Genomic DNA, 26365 nt, shown 5'->3' on the forward strand with positions numbered 1-26365 from the left:
AAAAATTATATTTAATTGTTTAGTTGGCAGCCTTCTCAGCTGAGATCAAACATAAGAATACTTAAACTAATAATTTTTCAGTTTTTATTATAAAACGTGTGAGCTTTAATTATTGTTTGAGTAGAATGTATATTTATATACTTCAAAGCAAATATAATACAGGGTAGAATCCAAATATCAGGGGAAGCAAACCATCTAGAAACCATGGTTTATTTTCTAAAAGTCTATAAGGTATGTCTCCCACCTTCTTAGGATGCCTTCGTAGTGTAGTGGTCTACGCGCTAGGCGCGTATCCAGAGGTCCGTGGTTCGATTACCGGCGAGGGCGTTGCTTATTTTTCATCACTCCTGCTTTAAAAATAACCTAATGGCTCTACAGTGGTACCGAACTAAAAGGGTGGTGGATGATGATTCTCTACACCCAGGAATTGGCGATTGGGTACCCTAAAACCCCTGTCGCCCTTTTAATGGGGGAGTATATATGGTACTTCTCCCGCCTTCTTAGTGTAGTGGTCTGCAGAGTGTACAGAGTGTCGGATGTACAGAATGTCTGTAATTAAAGAACCCTATTTCAAGGCTGTCTACATGCGAAACCAGTGATAAAAAATTGTCAAATTTTGTGACGGGCTTAATGAAGGGATGAGAATGTCTTTCAGCGAAAACAAATAGTTACAAACAGCGCCACCAGAGGGCATTATATTAATAAATTATATATTTAGCCACAACCTTAGGGAAGTTTGAAAATTTTATTACAAAAATAGTACATGCATACAAAAAATAGTACACGCATGTTTCACATGATGGCCATCATTTTCAGCTACCATCTGATATAGCAAGATGGCATGTACCATAGTTGCCCGAAGTGTGGGCTGGGTAATGTTAAGCATGTGACGTGAAATGCTGGCTTTAAGATCAGCTAAAGTTCTTGGATTTTCACGACTTACCAGGTGTTTGAAATGTCCCCAAAGCCAAAAATAGCATGGGTTGAGGTCTGGCAATTGGGGAGGCCCCACATTACGGAAGTGCCGGTTGCTTTGGTAAAACAATTTTAATAACAAAACGCGATCTCGTAATCATATTGTGATTGTCAGCAACAAGCATATTGAAAACAGTGTCTCTGCCAATGTTTCTAGGTTTTATGACAGCTGCTGCAAGACGTCGACAAGATTTACATTTTTATTATAGGTTTTTCAAAGTAAAACGCCCTCTGGTTGCGCTATTTGTAACTAATATTTTTTTTTAGTTGAAATACATTCACATTCCTTCATTAAGTCCGTCACAAAATTTCACAATTTTCTGATCACTAGTATCGCTTGTAGCCAACCTGTATATATCTGTATATCACTACCTCATATTCTTAGTTAATAGTCTCGAATGTATGTAAATGTTAGAATGGTTTATATTTAACTTAACATCCTTCAACCAGACATTTTCGAACATCGGAACTGAAAATAGAAATTCTTTGAAACTAACTTTCCAAGACACTGCATGAAGCTGCAGATGAAATATGATGTAAAATTTCCTTCTTCAGTTTAATATAATTCATCAATAATAGCGAAATTATTTAGATTTGATCTGGAGTTAAAATCTACTTTTGAGGAATTAAAAGCTTTGATCGATAAAACGCTCTTACTACATGACATCAATAAAATTTCGAAATGTAATATTAACTCACAGATTTATTTTTAAACCTTAATCCTACCTTCTGCAGCATTGTAAACACATGATTCTTGAACTTTTGAGGATTACCACAGTGCTTCAAAAGTGCAAATTCTTCAACATAATTCAAGAGAATTCGACAGCAGACAGAATTCCTCAGACGCAACTATTCACCGTACAATAATAAAATATTATTATTATAACATCTGGCGGTAAAGATTGATGGAAAGAAGAGATTTAAGCAGCATTTTTATGCTGTTCAAATCTGTCTCTAACTAAATGAAACTTTGATGAACGACAGTTTCTCTAAGTGAATGAAACTTATGCTTGACAGAGTAAAAGGAAAACAATCTATTTCATTTGTATCTGTCCGAATAAAAAATAATGGAGAGATTTCGGGTAGCAAAAGTATATAAGCAAATTTTTAAAAAAAATCATAAATGTATAAATTATGCATAAGTTATTCGAAAAGGCAAATATTAATGCATATAATATTTTGAGGCAAGGACAAGCCTTGCATACTAAAGATCTCGAATTCATAAATATTCTGAAGCAATAAATTTTGTAAATAACCAATTTAAATAAGATTACTTATACTCTTAATAAATAGATCGATGAGAGCTATTAAAATATTTAATAGATGCATTTTACTATTTTTTTACATTAATTTGTTTTTTAAACTGGTTCTTTCTGGAAAATTTTGGTTCTTTATGATATTAAAATCAAGGGGCGCGTCTCTGAATTGGTGGCGTCTCGAGATGTAAGAAACATGGGACTTAAAACATCAAATATAGATCTTTTGAGCATTTTATTAGGCAATATTTAAGAGCAGATGTGCCAAAATATCAAGGCAAACATAAAGATCATCTGAAAAAACAGGAGATTTAAAAGTTTTCTGTTTTGGGAACCATTCATTTAGATACTTATAATTTTTCAATTACTATTTGATTTTTGAAAATAATTTGTGGCATAAAAAAGTGAATTGCAAAAGCCAAAATTAAAAGGAGTATTAGGTTTGGGTAAGTAATTGTTTGAAAGAAAGCACATGAAGGCAATTTGCCTAATGAAAGGAATGTTTTCCTGAAGGTTTTTCTAAGGAAAACTGGTTTAGATATATAGCCAGCCCTTTTCAAAGGATTTGAACTGGTATCTGATTGCCTGTTGTAAGAGATCTTAATGCTAGATCACTGGTGGCCACTTTAACAAGTATTCTGTTATCTGAAAGCACCTGCAAACGTACTTGTAGTACGAGTTAATCAGAAAAATGTTTTATGTGAGGCAAAATATCTGTTCATACATACATACGATATGTGAAATAAGAAAATTGAACTGTTTTTCTTTTCTCAATGAGAAGTAGTGATACTTGTCACTTATAGCGGCTTTGGAAAGAAATGACAATTGGCTCGTTTTTAGCCTTGGCGAGAAGAAGATAGCTACCGATCTGCAAATACTATGCAAGTAGTTTATATATGACATATGTACATTCTTTATTTCTTGTTTGTTAATAAATATTTCATATGATAAATATTTTTTTCAATCGACAGAAAAATAATTCTTTAGAATTTCCATCCAAGAGGTTAGGTTATTTAATTACGGCAAAGCCTCGAGGGCTATCTGCCTAAAAGGAGGGATGCCTTCGTGGAGGACGTTCTAAGGGAAACTGGCTCGTATACACATTACACATGGTGAAAACCACGAAAACACCCATGCAGCCAGCCCGTTCGCGGGATTCGAACCTCGGACCGAACTACCAGTGTTCAGCGACGTTACCGCTCGGCCGCTGGTTGGCCGCCACCCCCTCAAGAGAGAGAGAGATTTTCCTTTTTAAAAGAATTAGTGAAGGGTTGTTATATGCAATTCTGTGTTGAAAGAGAAACCGGTCTTGTGGAAACCGGAACCGGTTATAGTGGCCTAGAAGCAGAAAAAAAAAAGTTTGGTGAGTTAACATTTGTGCAGCTAGTTTACATTTCCTCATCCACAGGTAGTTATCATTTACTAAGACGTTCCTGTCATATGTAAACTAAACAGAATTGAAAATATTTTATCTCTTTTTTTTCCTACGAATAGAATTTTGTTAAAATAGAGACCAGTGAAAAATCACACAAAGATGTTTCTTCTCAAACAGCCCATCAGCGGCCTAGAGGTAAAGTCGGTGAATCCTGGTATTCCGACCTGTGTCCGATTCCAGATGAACGGGCTGGTTGCGTAGGCGTTTTCGTGGTTAATCCCATGCGTAACATGTATACGAGACAATTACCATTAGAAAGTCCTTCATGTAGGCATCCCTTCCGTTAGGATTAATAATTAAAGAAATGAAATAAAATGTTTATTACACCAACGAGGAAATCTTCCCAACTTTGAACTGCCTCAGTTCTTTTGAAATATATATATATATATATATATATATTTATACCTATCAAATTTCATATATATATATATATATATATATGAAATATATATATATTTCAAAAGAACTGAGGCAGTTCAAAGTGGGGAAGTTTTCCTCGTTAGTGTGATGAAGACATTTGGGAATCCAGCTCATTTTGTGACTTTCCAAATTTTCAAAATTCTGTCGTGAAAATCTGGAAAACCGCCAAGCCTACTTAACCAACGAAAATATAAAATTATAAATGGAGAGATAAAATGTAAAAAATACATATTTGTTTATCAAGCATAATAATTTAAAATGAAAGAATCACAAAAACTGACAGAAATGCAATTTTTGAAATCTTAGAATACAAGAAGTACTGGAAGTCATCCATTTTTTCTAAAAATAGGTTTCATACTATTGTCATTTAGCCGGATACAAATAAACGCATACGTTAACGTGATAACAGTGTGAATGCGTAGCGTAGGTGAGTGTGACGAAGTCACATTGGATTTATGTTTTTGAATTATTACAATAATTACAGTTTAAGTTAGACAGCGTTTATGAAATTATTAGAGGCAGTTAACTAATCTAGTAAATCTAACTCAACCTTTGGCTGCGGGACAATATCAACCAAAATGTGCGTATTAAGAAAGTTTCTGGTCAGTAGTAATTTCATTTTAAAACAGTCCTTTCTGGTGAAAAATAAAATAAATTTAATTGAGAAAATAATTAAAATTTCAATATAAAAATTAAAATTAAAATTCCAATTATTATGAAAACAAACATAACTGAATTATTTTTTTATCGATATCAGTGGCTTATCTGATGTTTAACTTGTGACATCAAATATCCACCAAATAGCCACTGCTGCAAAATTATTCGATCTGTTTCGTTTCTGCACTTGGTAAAAGATTTTTATCCATTTCTATTATTTTGTTAAACTCTCTGATTTAATCGAATGCTTTCTTTAGACCGTTATGAATTCAAACTTCTAGCAGGTAATGGTTCCAATTTATTACTGTTTGTTGGGCATATTCAGGTGTTTTTTCCCCTTTCAACAATCGTTAAGTCTTTCGACCAGCTATAAATGAACCGTAGTTCGGTCATAAATATGATTCTAAGCTTTCGAACTCATTTTGATTTTAAAAATGTAAGAAAAAGAACACAGCAATAATAGTTACCTTTTAACCTTCCTCATAAACGCCGACCAGTAGCCGAGCGCTAAAATCGCTGAACACTGGGGTAGTTCCAATCATAGTTCGGTTCTAGGCGAACGGACTGGCTGCATTTTCATTTTCGTGGTTTCCCCCATGTGTAACGTGTATACAAACAAGTTATTCTTATACCGTCTTCCACGAAGGCATTCCTTTCCTTAGGCAGATAGCCCTTGTGTGCTTTGCCATAATCAACTAAACCAAGATAAACCTTCCTCATAAAAACAAACGTGGACAAGGGCAGGACAAAGTCAGTCAGAAGTGGCAAGATGGCTAAATGTTAGTCCTTTCGTGATTGATAGACTTTGGTAACAATTTCTAACCGCAGATTCGGCATCCAGGAGGTACAGTCAAGGACGACCAACGCTACGACGAGTGCTACTGACGGATAGTTGTTATGACCACGAAGGAATGACTTGAACTAAGATCCTCCCTTGCTGGAGCCACTGGAAATCGGCTTCAACATCAACCGTGCGTAGATGACTTCACGATAAAGGTCTGTACGGAGGCGACCAGCCATTTGAGTGCCGATCACGTAACGTCAAAGAAAGGAATATTTGAGGTGGTCACGTCAATATATTCAATGGGAAGCTGACCGATAGATCGCAATTTTCTTTACCGATGAGTCCAGTTTTAGCTTCCAAAGCGATAAAAGACGTTATTTGATTTTGAGAGAACCTGGAGCTCGCTAGCATTCATCACACATCAGTAAAAAGAGATGCATACGGAGGCAGCAGTGTCTGTGTTTGGGGTGGTATCTATTTGGATTGAACGCACAGACCTCCATGTCTTTCCACATGGAACCTTGAGTACTCAGACCTATAGAGATGACATCTTTGATGCTTATGTGCATCCTTATGCCCGGGTAATAGGTTATAATTTCCTTATGCCCGGGTAATAGGTTATAATTTCATTATGTCCGGGTAATAGGTTATAATTTCCTTATGCCCGGGCAATAGGTTATAGGGCGACAACACTAAACCAATCAGGGCTCGCATCGTGGATGATTATCTTCAGCACCAAACAATTCAGCGATTGGAGTAGTCAGCTCGATCAAAGGCCATGAATTCTATCGAGCATGTTTGGAATACTTTAGGAAGATGTACACACCTGCTTTCAGTCATCCTCTTTAGACCTTTGCAATTGCTTTGCAAGGGCCATGGCTTTCACTTCCTACGGGACGGGTGGGCTGCATAATTAACAGCATCGCACATCGCTGTATGTGCTGTATTCCTTCTAAGAGAGATCATACTCCTTATTTAAGGTAATTTTCCTATACCAAACTCACACATCCGATTTGTTCATTTTACGCATAAGCTATTTCTGTAACACCATAATTGTCTGCGAATTTCTTTTCACGTTATTTTATACCTTACTATGTGTTGTATACTGTGAGTCAGTTTCATTAAATTCTATGTGTAACGTTTTGAGTACTCGTAATTTTTGCTATTTTTTATTAATTAATGATAACTAGTGTATTTACATTGCACGACAGCTAAAAACATTAGATCTCACAGTGCTTGAAATAATATTGTTCTCCTTAAAACGTGACAGGTTCCCAGATAGCAGTATAAAGTTCGAAATCATGCGGAATAATGTATGATATCAATTAGGATTCCAGCAGTAACTAGTTATCTCTAGCTCTTACTTTTATTAAAAAGGCTGAAAGTGCCGACTTGCTAGTGCGTTTCCTCCCTTATCATAATATATATGTACTCTTAAGGGATAGCAGCTCAAGTTCTTAGAGCAATTTAAGTGCTTTTATCGGCTTTTTACATTTTTTCTGACATGAAAAGCTTGATAAATGGAAACATGCTTTCGTGCTTAGTCTTGAGCGTTTTCTACCATACTTTAGAATTTTTATTTATTTGAGCACCCAAAATACCTTGGGCGGAAACTACTCCTTTCAAAATCTAAATCATGCATTTCTGCTATCACTAAATAAATGCTATTTCATTTTTATCCATAAAAACATTTTCAGATTTGAAAACTTTCCAGATGTGTTTTGGTTAACAAAAAGCTCATACCAGAAAGAATTAAGAACACTCACATTAACTTTTCCATACGTTTTCTGATGTATAAAATTTCACTGCAAGAGTTTGTATTTTTAAGGAATTTTAATAACTTTTACAAGTAAACATATGCCGTCTAGACGGTATAGTGGTTAGGGAAGTAAACCGTTGAGTTGGCTTCCGACCCAGGTATAGATATATGCATGCAGAATTGGGTACCAACTCAACTGGAGTCAACCACGAGCTGCTAGGCCGCAGCCCCGGCTGAGCAGACGACATTTATAAAATGCAAAAAAAGAAATATGCATGGGTATACTTGAAGAAGAGTACAACAATGTACAAAGAAATATATATGTGCATATTTCTTTGTACATAGTGGTATAGTAATTAGGGTAGCGTACTGCGGTAACGAAGGGCCCAGGTTCGAATCTCAGAGAAGGAATGGATGTTTGTAAACGTATAGTGTCTTTGCGGCATGAAGTACTCTAAATGTATGGTGAGCCGAAAGTCCTCTCGTGTGGATTGGTGGCATGTGTGAGCGGTGGGGAACCCTCGGACCACGCCCCCGGGATGCTGTCCCTCAAAATTTGGGGTGGAAGTAGAAGTCCATTCTCCTTGATGCTCTGGCAACTATTCTTCCATGGAAATCATGGAACAAAACAACAACAACAAGTAAGCACATAAGTGTGTCAATTTGAAAAATTCCTATTTTCTTAGGAAATAAAAAAAGTCTTTTAAGTTTTAATTGATTGAAACCTAGTGTTGTATGACTACCTATACCAAGCTGTACAATGATGATATCGATCTCTTCTCACAAAAAGGAACTTTTCTGAAAATTGTACGTTTTTAACTTATGTACCCCAAAGGTTTCTAATATTTTTGCCTCATATATGTCTTCTCATCATCTATCATGCTTCACTTCCTTTGGTCTACGTTGTGCATGCCTTAGAGTCAGTGTTTTCTCTCTCTTTCTCTTGTTTTCTTAAGTTTGTGCTCACTAATTTGAAGTCGAACAAATTTTCCCTGAAACTATAAGAAATCCCTCTTCTTTTTACAGCAAAATTTCCTCATTTTAGAGGCTTTGATAAAGCTAGTACATCTTGGACAAATATGAGCTGGATCGTTTGTTAATAAGTCAGTAAAATGCATCAATTATTATAATCTGTTGGAATATGCTATTACTGAATCCTGCAGTCCAGGCAGGTTATGTATTGGGTCATATAAAAAGTTTCCCTGCGTTTTCGGTACATATTTGAACAAAAATTTTCTTTATTGAAAATCTGTTTTAATCAAGTACATATTGACGATTATTATTATCTATGATATTTGCCATTTCTCGAGTAGCTTCATAATTCCATCGGCGTAGAATTTCTGTGGTTGATTGACGAAAAACTAGGGCAAGTGTTTTCAGCGGCTCTTCGGTCGGCCAATTTTTTACCATCAATAGCGTTTGCAGAGACCAAGGAAAATGGTAGTCAGACGGTGCAAATTTTGGGCTATATGGTGGATGCATCAAAATGTCCCGACCAAGTTCCGTCAATTTGTTCTAGGTCATCAAAAATGTGCCATTGGCCGAGCATTGTCATGATGGAACACAACTCCCTTTTTTTGGCCAATTCTATTGCTTCGTTCAAACGGTTGCTGATGTTCCAAACGGTCGAGTTGTGCACAGTACAGAGCCGAATTGATGGTTTCGTCAGGTTGCAATTTATGTAGCACCCAAGCATTTAGCTTCTTTTTGTAACCTGCTCTTTTCAAATGGTTCCAAGCTGTCACGTGGTTGATGTGTAGTACCTCTGCTATTTCCTGACAGCTTATGTACCGGTCTTGCTTCACCAGTTGCAAAATTGCATCGACTGTTTCAGTGACTAGCCGACCAGAGCAAAATGCATCTTTGATATCGAAATTTACTGAACGGAATCGAGCAAACCACTCTTGGGTCCTTCGATCACTCACAGCATTTTCACCATACACTTCACAATTTTTTCGGCATGTTTCTTTAGCCTTCTTACCTTTTTTATAGTAAAACAGCATCACATAACGTATTTCTTCAGATACTTCATTCGTTTTCAAATCAATATGACTTTTTTCCCAAGCAACGAATTAGAAACCTATTTTCACAAACAATGGAAGCTCAATGTCATCTTTCAAGCACATGTTCGTTTGAGACAATCGGGTGAGTGTTGCCGGATATATAGGCATCAACACCATCTAGTGGCAAAACAAAAACACGGATATATTTTATATAACCCAATATATTGTAAAAAAATGCTCCTTCTACTACGACATTTAAAAGAAAATAAACTAAAAATTTATTACAGATCATATTATTACCTAACCCTTTTCATTTTTCAAGCCTTTGTATAGCTCAGTGTATAAAAGGCAGTCAATGTAGCTCTGAAACAGGAAAGTCCTGAATTGAGAACGCAGTGAAATTTCATATTTTCACAATGGTACCCAACTGAAGAAGTAATCATTGGAAATAGTAATGTCTCTTCACTAACTCTCTCTCTCTCTCTCTCTCACACATGTACCTATAGAGAACAGCTGAAAAAGTAAGGGCAACTTCTGATGAGAAAAAAAAGTCTGGGTTTAAATACTAGAGGTGAGCAGAATCGCTTTTTTGTATAAGATCAGATCAGAATCATTGCCTTATTGAGCTGAATTTGTTCTTTTTTACAACTCATTGCTCAGTAACAATAATTTGATGGAGACAATAAATAAGATAGAGAAATAGGAGGGAATCAAGGGCGGTGTACGAGGATGAAGCGAAGAGAGCAAACAATAGAACGAGGAGGAGGATCGAAATGAAGTGAGTCAATAGAATCGCTCACTCCCTGGATTGATTTCTTTCATCTGTAGTTTAGAGATTCTATAAAACCTCCTTTGAGGATAATGTAAAATTCTGGAATAAAAACACGCAAAAAAGTTGGGAAACCAAAAAATCTAAACTCACTTTTAAGATATTAAGAGACACATTCCTTTCTTCTCACAAGATGGGAATGGAATCTGGTGTAGTAGCCGAAACCGCTACGCAAACCCTGGGTTGTGACACAGGGTTGAAAAAAACTTAAACTCAAGTTCTAACAATAACATGAATTTTAATAAGATGGAAATCTTAACAGTTGCATATCTTGACAGTATGGGACTTGGGTATATTTAGTACCGTAATTTCAGAATTTTGTTACAGGAAAAATGCTCTAACGAGAAAGGATCGTTCTTAGCAGGCAAACATGCCCGTAGCTCTAAACAGGAAAGTTTTCCCCTCTTCTCAGGAAACCACCTTTTATATCTCCCTGTGTTTATTTGCTCTGAACTCCCGGGAAGATGATTCTTTCATTCATACATAGCAAAGTGTCCATCTCCTAGCCCTGATGAAAAGACTTCTTTTACCTCTTTATCCACTGGAGTGACCTTCGAGGCTGCAACCGAAATCATTAACAAAGGCATAGAATAATTAGTGTCTTAATTAAAGGCATAGAATTTCACCACTGATATGAAAACTATTGCATTCTGAAATCACTCATCCTAGACAAAGAATCTTTTCTCATTAAGTAAAGTTATAGGGATTTTAAGTTTTACTAACGTTTATTTTATTTTAATCTTTGCTCTCTTATTTTCCATTTCCGGCCAAAATAAGCGCGAGTAGGATTTTTATGCTAATGAGTTTGCAACTGTAAAATATATTTAAGAAGTGGCTTCTAGCCAAGAGAGAGATAAAGGCCTTTCTGCTGCCCTGCTACGTACGTACTTTTCAGTCGATTTGTGCCTGCCTTCAGGCCAGAACTCAGTTCCTGCTGATATAATGGGCGTATTGTAGTATTTGCATCTAGCTCACTACATACGCAGTGTCAAAAGGCCAATCTTCGCGAAAATAGTCTTTGTGAAGCATTCAAGTTTAATTCTCATTTTAGTTAGTTATTAAGTGAATATGTCTTATTTTTTTACGCTTTAGACCAATAGAATTGTTCTTTGTATCCCGAAGTGCAGGAGCACCTGTACGCTGTGAGGAATAAAGGGTAACGTTAACCCTTCTTAATTTGTTTGTCTAGTCCACGCACACACGAACATAACTTCAGTAAGCTGCTTGTTCCCACTCAGGATTTCTGTCATGTTTCTTAAGTCAATTAGAAGGAACAGTAGTCCTGACAAAGTGGACCTGTTTTTTGAATCAATTCACAAGCGGATGGCCTATTTCTATGTCATACTAGTAAGAGCACATGCTACTATGCAACATGCATATTAGCATAGTATATAAATATTATGAGGAAATAATTTAAGCATTTCAATAGAACAAAATGATTATTTTAACTAAAAACGTATAGTTGTAAAAACTTGTTTTATCACTATGTCAAAGAATGTAGCTAAACATGATTTCTAAACCACTGAGAAGGGGAGAGAAATACAGGCCGTTTATGTGTTTCTACAACGGAGTGAAAATACGCAGTACATTTTCGAGCTATGCAGTTATTTTTCAATGCAGCATACCCCCAAAGAATGCTGTTTAAAATTCTAGAGGCATTAAAAGGGAAGCAATCCTTTAGCCAGAAGACATTGTGAATTAAATCACGTGATTTGTCGCTCTTATTTAACTGACAATAGCCATACAACTTAAGACAAGAAATGCCAGCTAATGAGGTATAAAGACTGTACGATTAATGATCAAAGTTGTATATATATATATTTTTAATTTTGAAAAGAACGAGGGAAAAATTTGCATAAAACATATATGTATATAAGATTAAAATATTGTAATCACTCCTTAAATGATTTTAGTTTAGGTACTTCTCCTCTCTGCTTCAAAAATAACAACTGCTTAAAAAAAGAACAAAAATTTGAAACGTTTCAGATTTTAAATTACGTCCAAAGGGGTGTTTTCTTAACATTTTGTGTATTACCTTTAATTACTAAATATCATGTTCTTCACACTTAAATCATAAAATTCAATTAAATAGCAATATCACAAAATAACTTTAAAATGAGCATATCTTAAGAATTTCCGATACACAGTCTCGCGTACTGGAGATAAAAAATGTTTCTTTTTTCACACAGTGTTGCCATTGCTGGCTTTGAAATCCTAGAGTTTTTTTAATCAAAACTTCGTTAAAGGTTTACAATATATGAAATTGATAATAAAACAAACTCCAAATTTCAAATTTGGGCTTTCAGATGTCCATGTTCACACTAGGATTACGTCATTCAAAATTGGATGGCTCTAGGTACCGTTGTTTTATGACAATGCGAGAAACATACATACATTTATGCAGATTATTCTTTATTTAATTTCTTCAAATATATTACAGGGCGATAGTATTTGGTGGCAACAGTTCAAAAAGTGATACAGCCTTTTAAAATTTTCAACGCAAAATCACAATACGAAAACAATAGTCCTTCATGGACATAGAGTCTTTGGACTAAAAATTATGTATTTTCTATCTATTCTTCGATAAAAATAGTATTTGATCTTGCCAAAAGAAATTTAAATATTTTGAATTAGGCACGATTAGAGTACTCAGAGAATTGTGGCAAGAAATGTCAATTGAAATAGAGATAACTATTTAACCAGTCTCTGCTTCCATGTTTGCTGTTGAAAATGAGGCAACATCTGTGAAAATCAACTTTCCTACAATATTATACTTAAACACAGATAAACTAGACACATATACTTAGACACAAGATAAATACATACATACACACACACATATACTATATACTATTTTTTGACTTCTCAGAAAATTGTATATTTCTTTTATATTCATGGAGGAATTGAAGCCCAAAATTCTCAGAATATTTTCGAAAAGATGTTTCATACATAGATATTTTAAGGAACATGTGTTATTTAACAGGAATAGAATGAAATCAACTATTTCATGCAAGGAACTGCTAAAATTTAGTTTCTGAAAGCAGTCTTAAGCCAATTGAATGTGCTTTCGGACATTTTCCAAATAAATTTCATTTATTGCATTTTGCGTCACCGTTTTCTCAACTCAATAAGACAGATTCAAATTTCTTACGTGCTAGAGAAATGACTTATTTTACATTCCAGTTTTTGTCTTCTACAGAGATTCACATTTTATTTCTACATAACTCATGTCTTACTTGCCAAGAATTTTAACATACTTCTTTTGCTTTTTGGATCACACAGCAGTTTTTTTTTTTTTACTAACCCAAAACTGCGTTAACCCAGAAGGGCTATTAGTCTCGAAACAACATTTTGGGTCTGTTCACTATAAACAGCGTATCACTTTTTAAATTATTGCCACCAAATATTATCACCCTGTATTATATTTGAAGAAATTAAATTGTGAAGAATCTGCATGAATGTATGTATGTTTCTCGCATTGTGATAAAACAACGGTGTACTTATAAGAGATATCACATTTTAAATAACATAGTCCTCCACCCGAACGTGGACACTGGAAGCCTCAGTTTTGAAAGTAGAATTTTATTTAGCATTCGTTTCACAATTTGGGAAACTTTAACGAATTTTTTATTAACAAATTAAACTATTTCAAGGTAAGCAGTAAAAACACTGTACGGAATAAAATATTTTTATCTCCAGTGCGCGAGACTGTTGATCGGAAATTCTAAAGATGTGCTGCTTTTAAATATTTTGTGATTTTGCCTTTGAATCGAATTTTATATGGCGTAAGCGCCAAGAGCATGATATTTAATAAATAAAGTAAGCACACAAAATATTAATAATGAAATAACAAAAAAAAAAAAGTTTCCTAAAGCCATCTTAGTAAGAAAACTGAACATTGATATGATATGAACTGAGAGAGGACGAAAGAAAACATAAAAATGTATGCTGCATCGGGACTTCTATACAAATATTGCTATGCTTCTTTTAAGATTTTTGTAATTTTGTTCAAGTGCAAAGAAAATGATGCTACATAATAAATCTAAAAGACAAAAAAATGTATAAAATGGGTTAGTGAATGTAACAGCAGATTGGTAGACTGTGAGCTCAGTGAAAGCGAAAAAACCCTTAACAAACACTTTTGGGCGACCGTTAAAATCTGAAACCATTGAGAATTTTTTTGGTTAAAATTAAATTTTATTTATTTATTTATTTATATATTTATTGTTACTTGAGTTTGATATTTTTAACATATAAAAATAAGTTATATCATTTGACATGCAAACTAGTGAAACGTATATGGAGCATTTTATGACATAAGCCAAGATTTGTCATTAATTAGGCCTACCAGCGGCCAAGCGGTAAAGTCGCTGAACACTGGTAGTTCAGTCCGAGGTTCGAATCCCGCGAACGAGCTGGCTGCATGGGTGTTTTCGTGGTTTTCCCCATGTGTAACGTGTATATCAGCCAGTTTCCCTTAGAAAGTCCTCCACGAAGGCATCCCTCCCCTTAGACAAATAGCCCTCGAGGCTTTCCCGTAATTAAATAACCTAACCTTGTCATTAATTATGTACTTTAATTTTAAAATTGAGATTCTTTACTGCGTTCCCTCGCGTTTAATTGATGTTAAAGTATTAAAAAAAACACAGATTTTATTTTTAAATCAACTTTGATGACTCTTTTCTCCTTATATCAGATTTTACAGTAAAAAATTCTAACTTTTGTGATTAACTGATAGAAAAACCTTAACCAGCAGTTTCTGTATCCTAACGTAGGGTATAGTAACAGCACAAAAATGCATGGCTTGGTTTGGTTCAATTGATTACGGCAAAGCACACGAGGGCTATCTGCCTAGGGGGATGTTTTTGTGGAGGACTCTCTAAGGGACCTGGCTTGTATGCACGTTACACATGGAGAAAACCACAAAAATGCCCATGCAGCTAGCCTGTTCGCTGGATTGGAGCCCTAGACCGAACTGGCAGTGTTCAGCGAATTTTACCGCTCGGCCGCCGGCTCTATGACATTTAGTAAACACGTTTGATATACAAAATGGGTTTATTTGAGCTTTCATATTTATTTGTAATATTCAAAAAATATAATTTTTATGAAATGGTGAATACCACACATCCTGGAAACAAATTAAAGGCAAAAGAAGTTCTATGTAAATAAATAAGGAGGAATTAAACAGCAGTGAAATGAAAGCCATGAAAGATATACTAGAATTACTTTGTCATATTTTCCTTTTCCGAAGAAATACAACAGAAAAGAAAATATAGAAAGATTAATGTTTTATAAATTCTTTGCAAAGAATCTAATACACTTTCTCTTATCAACTTGTAGAATGAAATGACATAGTGGTCACGGTTTTGTGCTTTTAGTGGACCACAGTACCTTAATGAGAAGGAACAGTGTCACATAATTAATGAAAATAGGAAAAGAAATATCTAAGGCTCCTTAAGAATTTCCTTCGTCGCTTTAAAATTTATTCCATCCTTTCTGATATACGGACGTCTCCCATGCTTTCTTATAGCTTTTAGTGTGTGCTTATGTGAAAACTATGCTAAAGAGCTGCTTCAGTTACTTTTATCTTTAATCCGGGAGCGCGCGAGCTCTTTTGAGTTACACGAGCGGGCGCCATGGGTCCAAAAGATCCGGCTCGTGCTTTTTGAAGAAAAAAACTGTTACTCTTCAGGTAAAAGTGCTACATTTATGCCAAAATTTTATGATCAAACTTAAAAAATATACAAACAATAAAAATAAAAATTTTAATTATAATTCCCATATTTTTTTATGAAATAAAATATTTTTAAATGAATAGAAAAACGTATTTTATTAATATAGAATTTATTAGGAATTCATTATATTATTATTCAGGCTATTCAGAAATTATTATTCAGGTTTATCAGGAATATACTGTCTGAAAGAAGATCTTCCTCAGGAAGCTTCAAATTTTTCATCAATTGTTATGAATTCACCGACAGTGTAATATTTATGGCAGTTATTCAAAAATCTTCAAAAAATATCTTATAGATGAAAGTTTATCTGATTCTTTCTTGACGACACGAGTTCCTATGTCATCAAAATGCAAACATGTTGATTAAAAAAAGAAAACGTTTGAGGGACAGTTTTCTGTAAAAGTTCCCACGATTCATTTGGAGTCTATACATATTTTGCCTTACCAATGTTTCCAGACAATTTAGTGATATTATGCGTAGGAGTTCTAACGCTTTTTTTTGGCCATTAGGGTTTTTGTCTTTTCCAATAAAGCAATAAATGTTATTCTCATTTTCGTTTTCAGAATGCATCTCGATTTCTGAGTCAGAATCACGAGAACTAAAAAATTCATTATAACCTTCATCATCAGTTTCTTCAATGGAGTCTTCAACAGTTGATACATCTAATAAGTTTTGCAAACAGAACATTTCTTCCTTATAGGATAAATTACGCGAAATGTTTGCAGTTTTCTGTGCTACCACAAATGAACTACGCTACAGCAATGCGAATAGGCTCGCTGGGTCTGAAAGACCGATTCGATTAGAACGAAACTTCGAATCAAATATCCGGCAAAAAACTTCGGAAACCTTCCGAGGATGGCCTTCGAGGAGACTACACTAAACCCCAACCACTTGGGGAAGGTAGGTACTTTTTTCAGAAAGGTTTCTTTGGTCAGGTGGGTCCGTTGGACCCAGCGCGCGTGCTCGCGGGTTAAGATTGGGGCAATGCTATTATTTGAACACAGTCCCAAAGGAAGAAATCACACATTGCTCAGTTCGGTGATTCAGGAGGCCAGATGGGGTTAGATCAATCATCAGACACTGAAGATTATTCTCTTGTTGTGCAAATTTTCATTGATGTAGGAAGCCTATCCTTAGAAAATGTAGTGAAGTTCCGTCTAGTTGCTTAGAGGTTTAAACTAATTGAAATAAAGCATTGGCAATGCTATCAGTTCAGTGGATCAAAAGAGGTGACGTGAATTGGAGTTGAATTAGGTTACTGATTAGGCATTAGTCAGGCCACAAAGGGAGGACACATTGAGAGCTTATAAGGTCAGTAAACAGAATACTCTCCATTAGTTTCAACTACGCTACCTTGTACAGGACTTTATAATGTAGCATCAAAATACCAATGCCCATTTTGACTACTTTTGCATATCTGTGCCTCCAAGTGAAAATTCAATTCTGGTCAGCATTCAGGTTGAGTTTTATTCAAATTAACCCGCGAGCACACGCGGAGGGTATGTCATACCCATGTACATTTTTCTTTTTGTATATTTCTCGCCCATTCTTTCATAAAAGGACGAAACTTAGTGTAGCTGAGTACAAAGTCACATACTTAAATGGGGAAAATTTCTGAGGTGGCAAGTGCAACGGTTTTTTTAGGACCAGCATTGTTCGGGCATGTCATACCCGCGCGTGTACTGGCGTTTCTCAGTGAGTCACTTCGCCCTTCTTGTTTTCATGCTTTTAGTATAAGTTTTTCTTGAGTTGTAAGCATGGCGCCGTATATTCCTTACGATGGAGAGATAAAAAGATTGAGAAATCTCCTTGAAACAGTTTCTTCTGATGAGGATTCATTTAGAGAAGAAGAGGAAGATGTTGATGACGAAGAATATAATTAGTAATCATGATTCATCCATATAGAGTAGTGATTCAGATACAGAAACAGAAAATGAAACTCTGGAATGTAGCAATGAGTTCTATGTTGAGAAAAAATGGAGTAAAATGGAACAAAAATAAATTCCAGACTAATGTTAGAATTGGCGCCAAAATATTATAACTAAACTCTCTGGAAATACAAAGTATTCTAAAGACGTCTCAACACCTTTAGAGTCCTTGTCATTGCTTATCGATGAAGATATGTTAAAACATGTAGTTGACAATACAAATATTTATATTTATTCAATACGAGAAAATTTCACACGTGAACGGGAAGAGTACCTTTCTCAAAGCCTTAGGGATGCAGCTAATAGAAAATGTTCGAAATGAACGACGACGAGCATCTGTGGTTCCTGATTCTGGACGAACACTGACCACCGATGAACATGTTAACAATGGACCGCCCTCCAAGAAACCTCAAATGACTTACAAGAGGTGTATAGAGTGCTCCAAGAAAAAAGATAGAACGACTAGATTCATTTGTGAAAATTGTAGCAAAAGTATATGTATGGAACATATAACCTCAATTTGTAAACAATGTTCAAAAAATTGTAAGTAAATAATTTTTACTCACCTTATTGTTTCCTATTTTGTCTAAAATGAAGTATTAACTTGGTTTTTACATTTTAATTTCTTTTAAAAAACCGATTAATTTTTTTTTCGGCAAATTTTTATTTACAATTTTTTTATTCGGGTATGACATACCCGGCGCGTGTTCTCGTGTTCATCGGATCGGTGCGTGTGCTCACGGGTTAAAATTCTAGTTAGCGTATTTCTTTGATATCTAATGTGACTTATCATCTCACTTGTCTGATAGTGACATCAGAACAAGCCAACGAATTTCGTCGCGGCAAGGAGAACAAGATTTCGCCTGTCGTTGGCTAAAGCATTGAGCACCATACAGTGACAGTACGACTTCGCTCAGTTAGAGCACCCCTGTGGTACGGGTCTGAGGATCTCCCACTCCTCTTCCCCTGCCACCAGCCTTTCAAGAGGACTTTAGTCTCGCCATGTATTTAGAGTGCCTCCATGCCGAAAAAACACTATACATTTACGAACATCGATGTCTTCTCCGGAATTCGAAGCCCGTTCCTTCGGTATCGCAGGAGGCTACCCTAACCACTATACCAATATATTCAGTGAAACTATTCAGTACCTGTCTTAAAACGCTGCTGATCCTTTTCAGATTTATTACACTTCATTTGTAATTTTGTTTCCCCAATACAGTTTTGAATTTCTTCTCTTGTGCAAACGGAATAGTCATGGGTTAGTAAAAGCAAAGCTGCAAGGCTTTGCAAGGCTACATAATTAGCATAACAGAATTGCCTTTCTCCAACTTTGGGGTATCAGAAACCTCTACTATACCGACAATGTTAAATTGGCCATTTTCGATGTACCTTTTCTCAAAATCTGCGGTAGATACAAGCTTGAAATTTTTTTCTGTAATTAAAAGTATACCTATCTGATTATACTGAAATGAGCTTTCGACGCATTTTGAATTTTAGAGTAAATTACAGAATATTTTGTTAGGCATAGTAAAATTTAGCACTTTTCTCACACAAAAAATTAAAAATTTTTTTTTCTAAGTTTATTACAAACAGCTCATTTCAATAAATATTAGGGAACCTAATAAATAAGCCATAAAAAGTTTAGATACCTGTGTTTCTGAGAAAAGGTACATCGAGAAAACGCGCTTTTATGTAAAAATCCTCATTGATCAAAGCAGTAGATGACAAATTAAAACTAGATTTTTTTACAGTTCTAATTTTCATAGAGAATTAAAGAATGGTATTTTTGGAAAGATAAAAGTGTAGAGAATTTGAAAATGAACAAATCCGAAATCACAATTTTTTGAAGATATTTTGGTTCCAACACCCCTTAACCGAAGCTGAAGCAATCTTCTGAACAGTGGAATCTATAGGCAAAATTTAGCTAATTGAATCTACTATTAACGGTTGAGCCCAACATCTGCCTGTATTGGGAAGACTGTTGATAAGACTTACTATAAAGTTTTTGTTACGACCAAGGTAGAAGAAGGCTTAGTACCTCTTTTCTGTCTTATTAAACATAATTCCAGTTGTCATGCATATCGAAAGCATTTATGCAAGAAATACTAAGTTTTACAAATTTTAATTTATCCAAAATATCTTTTAAAGCTTTTTAAGAGCATACCCATTCGACACACTTCAAGTTTCTAAATGAAGTTTGTAGAATAAGAAGATGTAGTCAACGTTTCAGTCGTGTGGAGCTGAAGCAGTCCAACCGCTACCTGTTAAAACTTAACAAGATAACATTAGAAATAATTGGGTATTATGTTTTGGATATATTTTCCCACAACTTGATCAACTTGGATTAAGTTCAGAGATTCTTGATACATGAACAAGGGCTCATGGATAAATGGGCTTAATTGGTATTTTAAGCCAAATTTTAATTAAATTAAATTAAAAATAATCTAGCACGTTTTTCAGTCTTTTAACTTTACAAAAGACATTCAGCTTCTTTCTGGGGACTTTTTATGCATTAAAATTACTCATATATATTTTTTTCGTCATTTTTACGTAAAAATTAAATTAGACATAAGCTACTATATGTGAAAATAATTTTTATTACATTTTAATTCTAGGAAAATGAACGTGTCTTTAATTAACAGAAAATTAATTGTCTATTTCCTTGTTAAAAAATCCCTCCCAATTACAAAATGCATCTATAGAAATATTTATATCAAATTACGTCATCTCAACCTCCGTCATTGACATAGAAATGAATTACTACACAATTTTAAGAGATTACTGTAACGCTTTAGGACATTCATTTAACTTTCAAGAATGGGGAAATATTTTGCATCACCTATGCTGCATATTGAAAACATTTCAAAAAGTGCGACATTAATAACTTTAGATTTGAGGATTTAATAAGATTATATTTAATATTTTTTAGCTTCTTCCTAATGTTTTGACATTGCGATTTGGTTATACATGACATATTTTAGCTGTTGGAGAACAATTCTCAAGCACATGCTTTTGGCAAATTTCTATCAATTATGAATGTTCTTTTAGCCCAAAGGGCGTTAGCCCAGAAGGGCTATTAATTTCGTTATGGCATTTTGCATTGGTTCACTATAAATGTCGGTCCATTTTTCAAATTGTTGCCACCAAATATTAGAGTCCTGCATTATATTCAAAGACATTAAATAATGTCTTTGAATCTTTGGTACGGCAGTCAGAGATACTAACCAGTTTCTCTCTGGACGGCTCAATTTTGAATGTAAGTCTTTATTAAAAAAGAGTTTCACTCTAGCAGAGACTCATATATTTATTTTAATATTCAAATAATTGAATTAATTTTTGATTTAATATAATTTTTACTCAGATATACGATTTTATTTTAATGTTATTTTTTAATTAATGATTACATGAGTTTCAATTTTCCCTTTCCTTTGTGAGCTGATGAAAGGAACATTAGCAAAAACGCCTTTACCTGTCGTTTCCGTCGGAAGCAAGATACAGCATTGAAGTAACATTTCCAGTAGTGTTTAGGATAACCTCGTCGTTCAAGCTCTTGATGTTGCCGATTTACTCTTTCGTCAGGCTGGATAGCATTCTGCAAAGCATACATCAGTCTATTAAGAAGCACAGTAGGTCTTTTATGAATGATGTGATGTCCTGAGTCCTAAAAATAGTGGAACAGAATATTTAGTTGAAACTTAAGAATTTTCCGAACAAGGAATAAGTTGGTTACTAATAATTATTTACATAATAGGTTTAAAATCAACTAATGAAAAATACATAAAAGTTTAGATTTTAGCAAATGCTGGTCCTCTGTAGCTCCGGTTGAATTAGACAAAGTGCTTTTTAAGTGCATATTGTCTGCGTGGTAGGCACTTCAAATACTAGAGAGCTAAAAGTCTTCTACTTTAGCTTAAGAATAAGGAAAGCTAGATATCTTTGGATCCTTCCCGCCAAGTATGCTCCATCAAAATTGGGGCAGAATTGCACAGGTATTGAGGTGGAACTACACCTGAACAACCGATGGAGAAATTTCTGAATCCTGCTCATTTTTACCTGTAACTTCAGTATTAGAAATGAGCTCAGGCAAAGATTTCTTGTCCTATAGGGTGGGCGAAAATTCCTTTAAACGTGCAGTCATTCCATTATATCTTTAACAGCACATTCGTAATACTTATATTTATTTGTAGAAAACGTTCGTATGTGCACCAGCTGGAAGCTTTCAAGCCACTTGTTCTGCCGCGCATCGTTGTCCACGTACGTTCTTCCTGACATATAACTTGTTGATCTCCCACAGAGCATAGTCCGGTGTCGTTAAGGTCTGGACATCAAGATAGCTGAGGATAAGTCTGGTTAATTGGGGACGCATGTCTGATCCTCCACCGGCTAGGCAACAGTTCATTCAAGCGTTCGAGAACAGCAAGCGCGAAGTGGGTTTGAGTTCATCGTGTTGGTAAGCAACCGTGTATCGTTGATGTTCCAATTCTGCAGTCACGGAATCCTCAAGAATCCTGAATGTGCTGTTAAAGATATAATGGAATGACTGCACGTTTAAAGGAATTTTCGAGTATGGACCAAAGATGTGTTCCTCTGTCATCACCGCCCAAAAATATGACATGCAGAGGATTGCTCTCAGTGTTTTGGTATAAATGTGAGTTTTCCTTTGCCGGTATGAAGATGTGAATAGTGCATCCATCTGAGAAAAGAATGCACTTTCGAGAAGAAATATTGAGAACGCCTCAAACAATATCCTGCATGCTTCCTGCCTGCGATTTAAGTCATGGTCCGTTAGATCATTGATGGCCATTGGCCGGAATACTAGCAGGCCTAAGTCCATTTTTATATGGACTTGCCAACTTAGGCCATATGGACTTAGGTGGACAACATGTAATTGTGATCCTTTTAATTACAAGTTCTCCAGTACGCTTTCTGTTCATCTTGAGTGGTGAACGCATCACTGACACACTTACTTCAGAACATGTTTCCCTTAGGGTTGATGGACGACTGGAGCTGGGTTATCTAAAACAGTTTCCAGGTGAAAAGCTTTCTTCTTAAACATATCGAAGTCTGAAATCTTGGTGGTTTCTTACCGAACCGTTCACGAAACCAATGCTAAGCATCCATATTATACTTTTGTTGTGGTGATTCCATTCATGGGCAGTCTCTAACCTAAGTGAAATTGCTGGTATCTGTTATTGTTTTTCACTATGAACGGAAAGGCGAGACAGTAAATTGGTCAACTCACGGACTTTATTCTCCTCCAATCGCAGTCACGTGGCAAGCAATTGAAAATTCATGTGAGAAGTACTGTTGCCATATCAATGATTAGAATGGGAAGTTAAAATCTTAAAGATCTTACCGTCTTACTCTGTTATACGCATTGAGTCCAGGTGTAATGAGACTTACTGGCTACACTGTGAAAGTTATAGTGCGAGAATAAAACTTGATAAACACTGCCGTAATTCAGATGACTTGGACACTTAAATAAAACAAAAATAGAAGAGAACACAGCTCACATTTACTTAAAACCTAGATGGGTGGTATGTTAAAAGTAAAATGAAGTTTAAAACTGATACTTAAAGTGAATTTGTTCCAAAAGCGGGGCAAGGAAAAAATTCTAACAAATCAGTAGAGAAAAAAGACGTAATCAAATATTTAGGCTTTACATGCCATAATTAATACAGATTACTCCCACATAAAATGTATAGGACTGTAAATGTTTTAAGCAAATCTAAATATAGAATGGGGTGTCTCAGTTACCAATAATTAAGTTAAATAATTAGTAATTAACCAATAGTTAATAATTATGTCTAACAGGCATAGAAAGCAAAATAACCTATGGCTTGGTTATCTGATCTGGATGCATACTTATACGCAGTTGCCACAAGTACATCGTATTTTGTTACTATGCACTCACTACAAAATCAATCAAAATATCGCAGCGTCAGCTTTATGAATCTTGGCTTTCATTACTCTTTTTCGCATGAAGAAGCTATGCAAACCAAAGCATGTATTTTAGCATAGAGACTCTGCTATTTTCTGATTAACGAAGCTCTTAAATTACTATTTGTGATCTTGCGGGATAGTGATTTGGAATTTCATTTAATTAAGTTCTGAATATTAAATTCATATAAAAGAGAAATTAACTTAAGGGGACTCATACACCTTAATACCCATAAGATGTTCGAATAGGTAACTGTTGCAAGAACTGGGATAACTTATTTATTTTAAAAGCAATTATTACCAACTTTTTACAGCTGACTACATAATATAGCTGTTTTCTGAAATAGTCATCAGAAAGTTTGTGTTGCCACAAATATTTTTATAATTTAATCCGCTTTGTGACCACATTTTTCGTCATGTTTCCAACTTGCGCGCACAGTTTAAAACATTCTGTTTCATAGTTTAATTCCATATTGAATATATAGCTTTTATAACGTCTGGAAACTACTATGAACCTAAAATTCTAAAAATTTCATGTTAAATTTTTATTTTATTTTGAGTTGAGTTTATAAAATGTATTTTATTAAAAAAATTTGTAATGTTTTCGTCCATAAAATTTTTCAATAGTAAAATATTCATCAGAATGTTGGTTCAGTTACAAAATAGTGCCCATATAAAGAATTCCATCCAATTTCAAGTTTGTACCATTAGCCATTTTTAAAGTATCATGCGCGCAAGGTGGAAATAAGGCGAAATATTTTGTCACAAAGAGGATTAAATTACAAAAATATTTGTGGCAACACAAACTTTCTGGTTACTAGTTTCCAAAGCAGCTATATCATGAAGTCAGCTGTAAAAAGTTGGAAGTAATTGCTTTTAAAATAAATAAAATATCCCAATTCTTGCAATAGTCACATATTCGAAGATCATGTATGAGTCCCCTTAAAGATACATATTTAGGTTCATTATTTCATTCTAAAACATCTAACTAAATTAAGTAGTCCCTGTTTTACTTTTGCGAAACAATGAATTATTTCATTACACAGAATCATTTAAATCTGAAAAATATACAGTACAGAAGCATATGGGAACAAAAAGTATTGCAGGTGTATTAATTTAAAAAAATTAATTTTTCTTAAATGTTTCCCGTTTTTTTCATGTTTTTTCTTCTTTTTCTTTGTCTAGAAATAAAATGGATTGAAATCATACAGGAAATAAGATTGAACTGTGCCAGAAAAATTGATTAGATTAATTATGATCTAAATTAAACACATCAGTTGTCTTCTGAATACAATTGAGTACATGTGAGAGCTATAATATTAACTCCTCACGAATTCCGTGTCTTAAGTGAAAAGAATGAAATACGTAGGTTTAAATGAATTTAATTTTAAACGTATTTTATTTATTTTAATGGAATGACAGTTTAGTAGACGTTCTTCTCCAGTACTAATTAAGTCAGTATTATTATTGTTTTGCTTAGCTGTACAAAGTTTCCGTGTCATCTCTTCTCTCAGAATGCACTTAAGTTAGATTTCCCTTCGGAGACGGTAGTACCCGCTTTTGCAAATGCAGGATAATTTAGCATGGCCGAAGAGCCTTATTATATAGAACAGTCATTTGTTTATGGGCACATTTTCCAAGTTTTACTGAAGAAAGATGTAGCAGATTTTGACGTAAAGGAAAACAGTATTGCTTTAAAAACTACAAAAATAAAAGAAAGAAAATAAAGAGACCAAAAATTACTTTAAGGGGCTCATTTCACTGTCCAGAGGATTAAAATCTTGGAAACGTCCATCATTTTTCACTTAAGCAAAGCAACTAAAATTTCCAGTTCATAATTTCAGTATAAATGTTAACAGGAAATGAGAGCCTTAAAGTGGTTTTGGTTTATGTCTTTATTTTTTACGTAATAAACTCTTAAAATATTAAATTTTTTATTGATATTATTATTTTGCTTTATTGCGTTCTATGCCTAAAATAACTTTGAGTTAATGAAAGAATTAACTTTCTAAGCGCTTTGATTGCAGGGAAAGAAATAAAAAAACTATTATTAGTTTGAATTTAGAATGTTCCCATTTTATAAAACGTAAGACCTTTATATTATCTTTCGAATTTTACTAATTTCTTACGCTTAACAACTGGGGATTTAAGAGCAATGAAGGCATTTTTTCATAATTCAATATTTATTTTATTATTCCAGTTGAAATAAATTAAAATCCATTATTGAAATTAACAAAAAATATCTATTTTGCGCTTCGTGTATAACAAATATGGAACAAACGTTTTGGTTGTATTATAATTTATTTTTTCAGATGAAATGAAAAGTACAAATCAAATGAAAATTTTAAAGAAAGTCAGGAGTTGCGTATTTTTGACCCAAAACCATGCACATTTAACAATATGTTTAGATCTTTTTTGAAATTCCTAAACTTAATGCTTATTTTTCTCTTTTATAAATAAATGTTAAGCTTAAGAAAACTTTCGATTTATAACCGCTATTTTTTGCTTAAACTAAGTAATACATTTCTTGCGCGTTTCCTAGAAATAATGCGAAACAACTTTGATAATTCGATCTCGTTTCCAAGATTACGTTAGAAACAACGATTGCGTTACAAACGATTGCGTCTTTTATATCGAAGATATG

The 26365-nt window shown here is 34.5% G+C and overlaps 1 protein-coding gene across 1 annotated transcript in view; it reads right to left on the reverse strand.

Moving 5' to 3' along the window:
• LOC118191032 (uncharacterized) overlaps positions 1 to 26365 on the reverse strand; it is a 124348-nt gene that overhangs the window by 8484 nt on the left and 89499 nt on the right. Inside the window, exon 2 of the mRNA XM_035361819.2 lies at positions 21251 to 21442. Coding sequence (XP_035217710.1) covers positions 21251 to 21442 — 192 coding nt within the window. The remainder of the gene's footprint in view (positions 1 to 21250; positions 21443 to 26365) is intronic.

Source organism: Stegodyphus dumicola, chromosome 1 (assembly GCF_044657685.1).
Source record: "Stegodyphus dumicola isolate Sdum_Otavi_A_Nest chromosome 1, ASM4465768v1".
NCBI classification, from domain to species: domain Eukaryota; kingdom Metazoa; phylum Arthropoda; class Arachnida; order Araneae; family Eresidae; genus Stegodyphus; species Stegodyphus dumicola.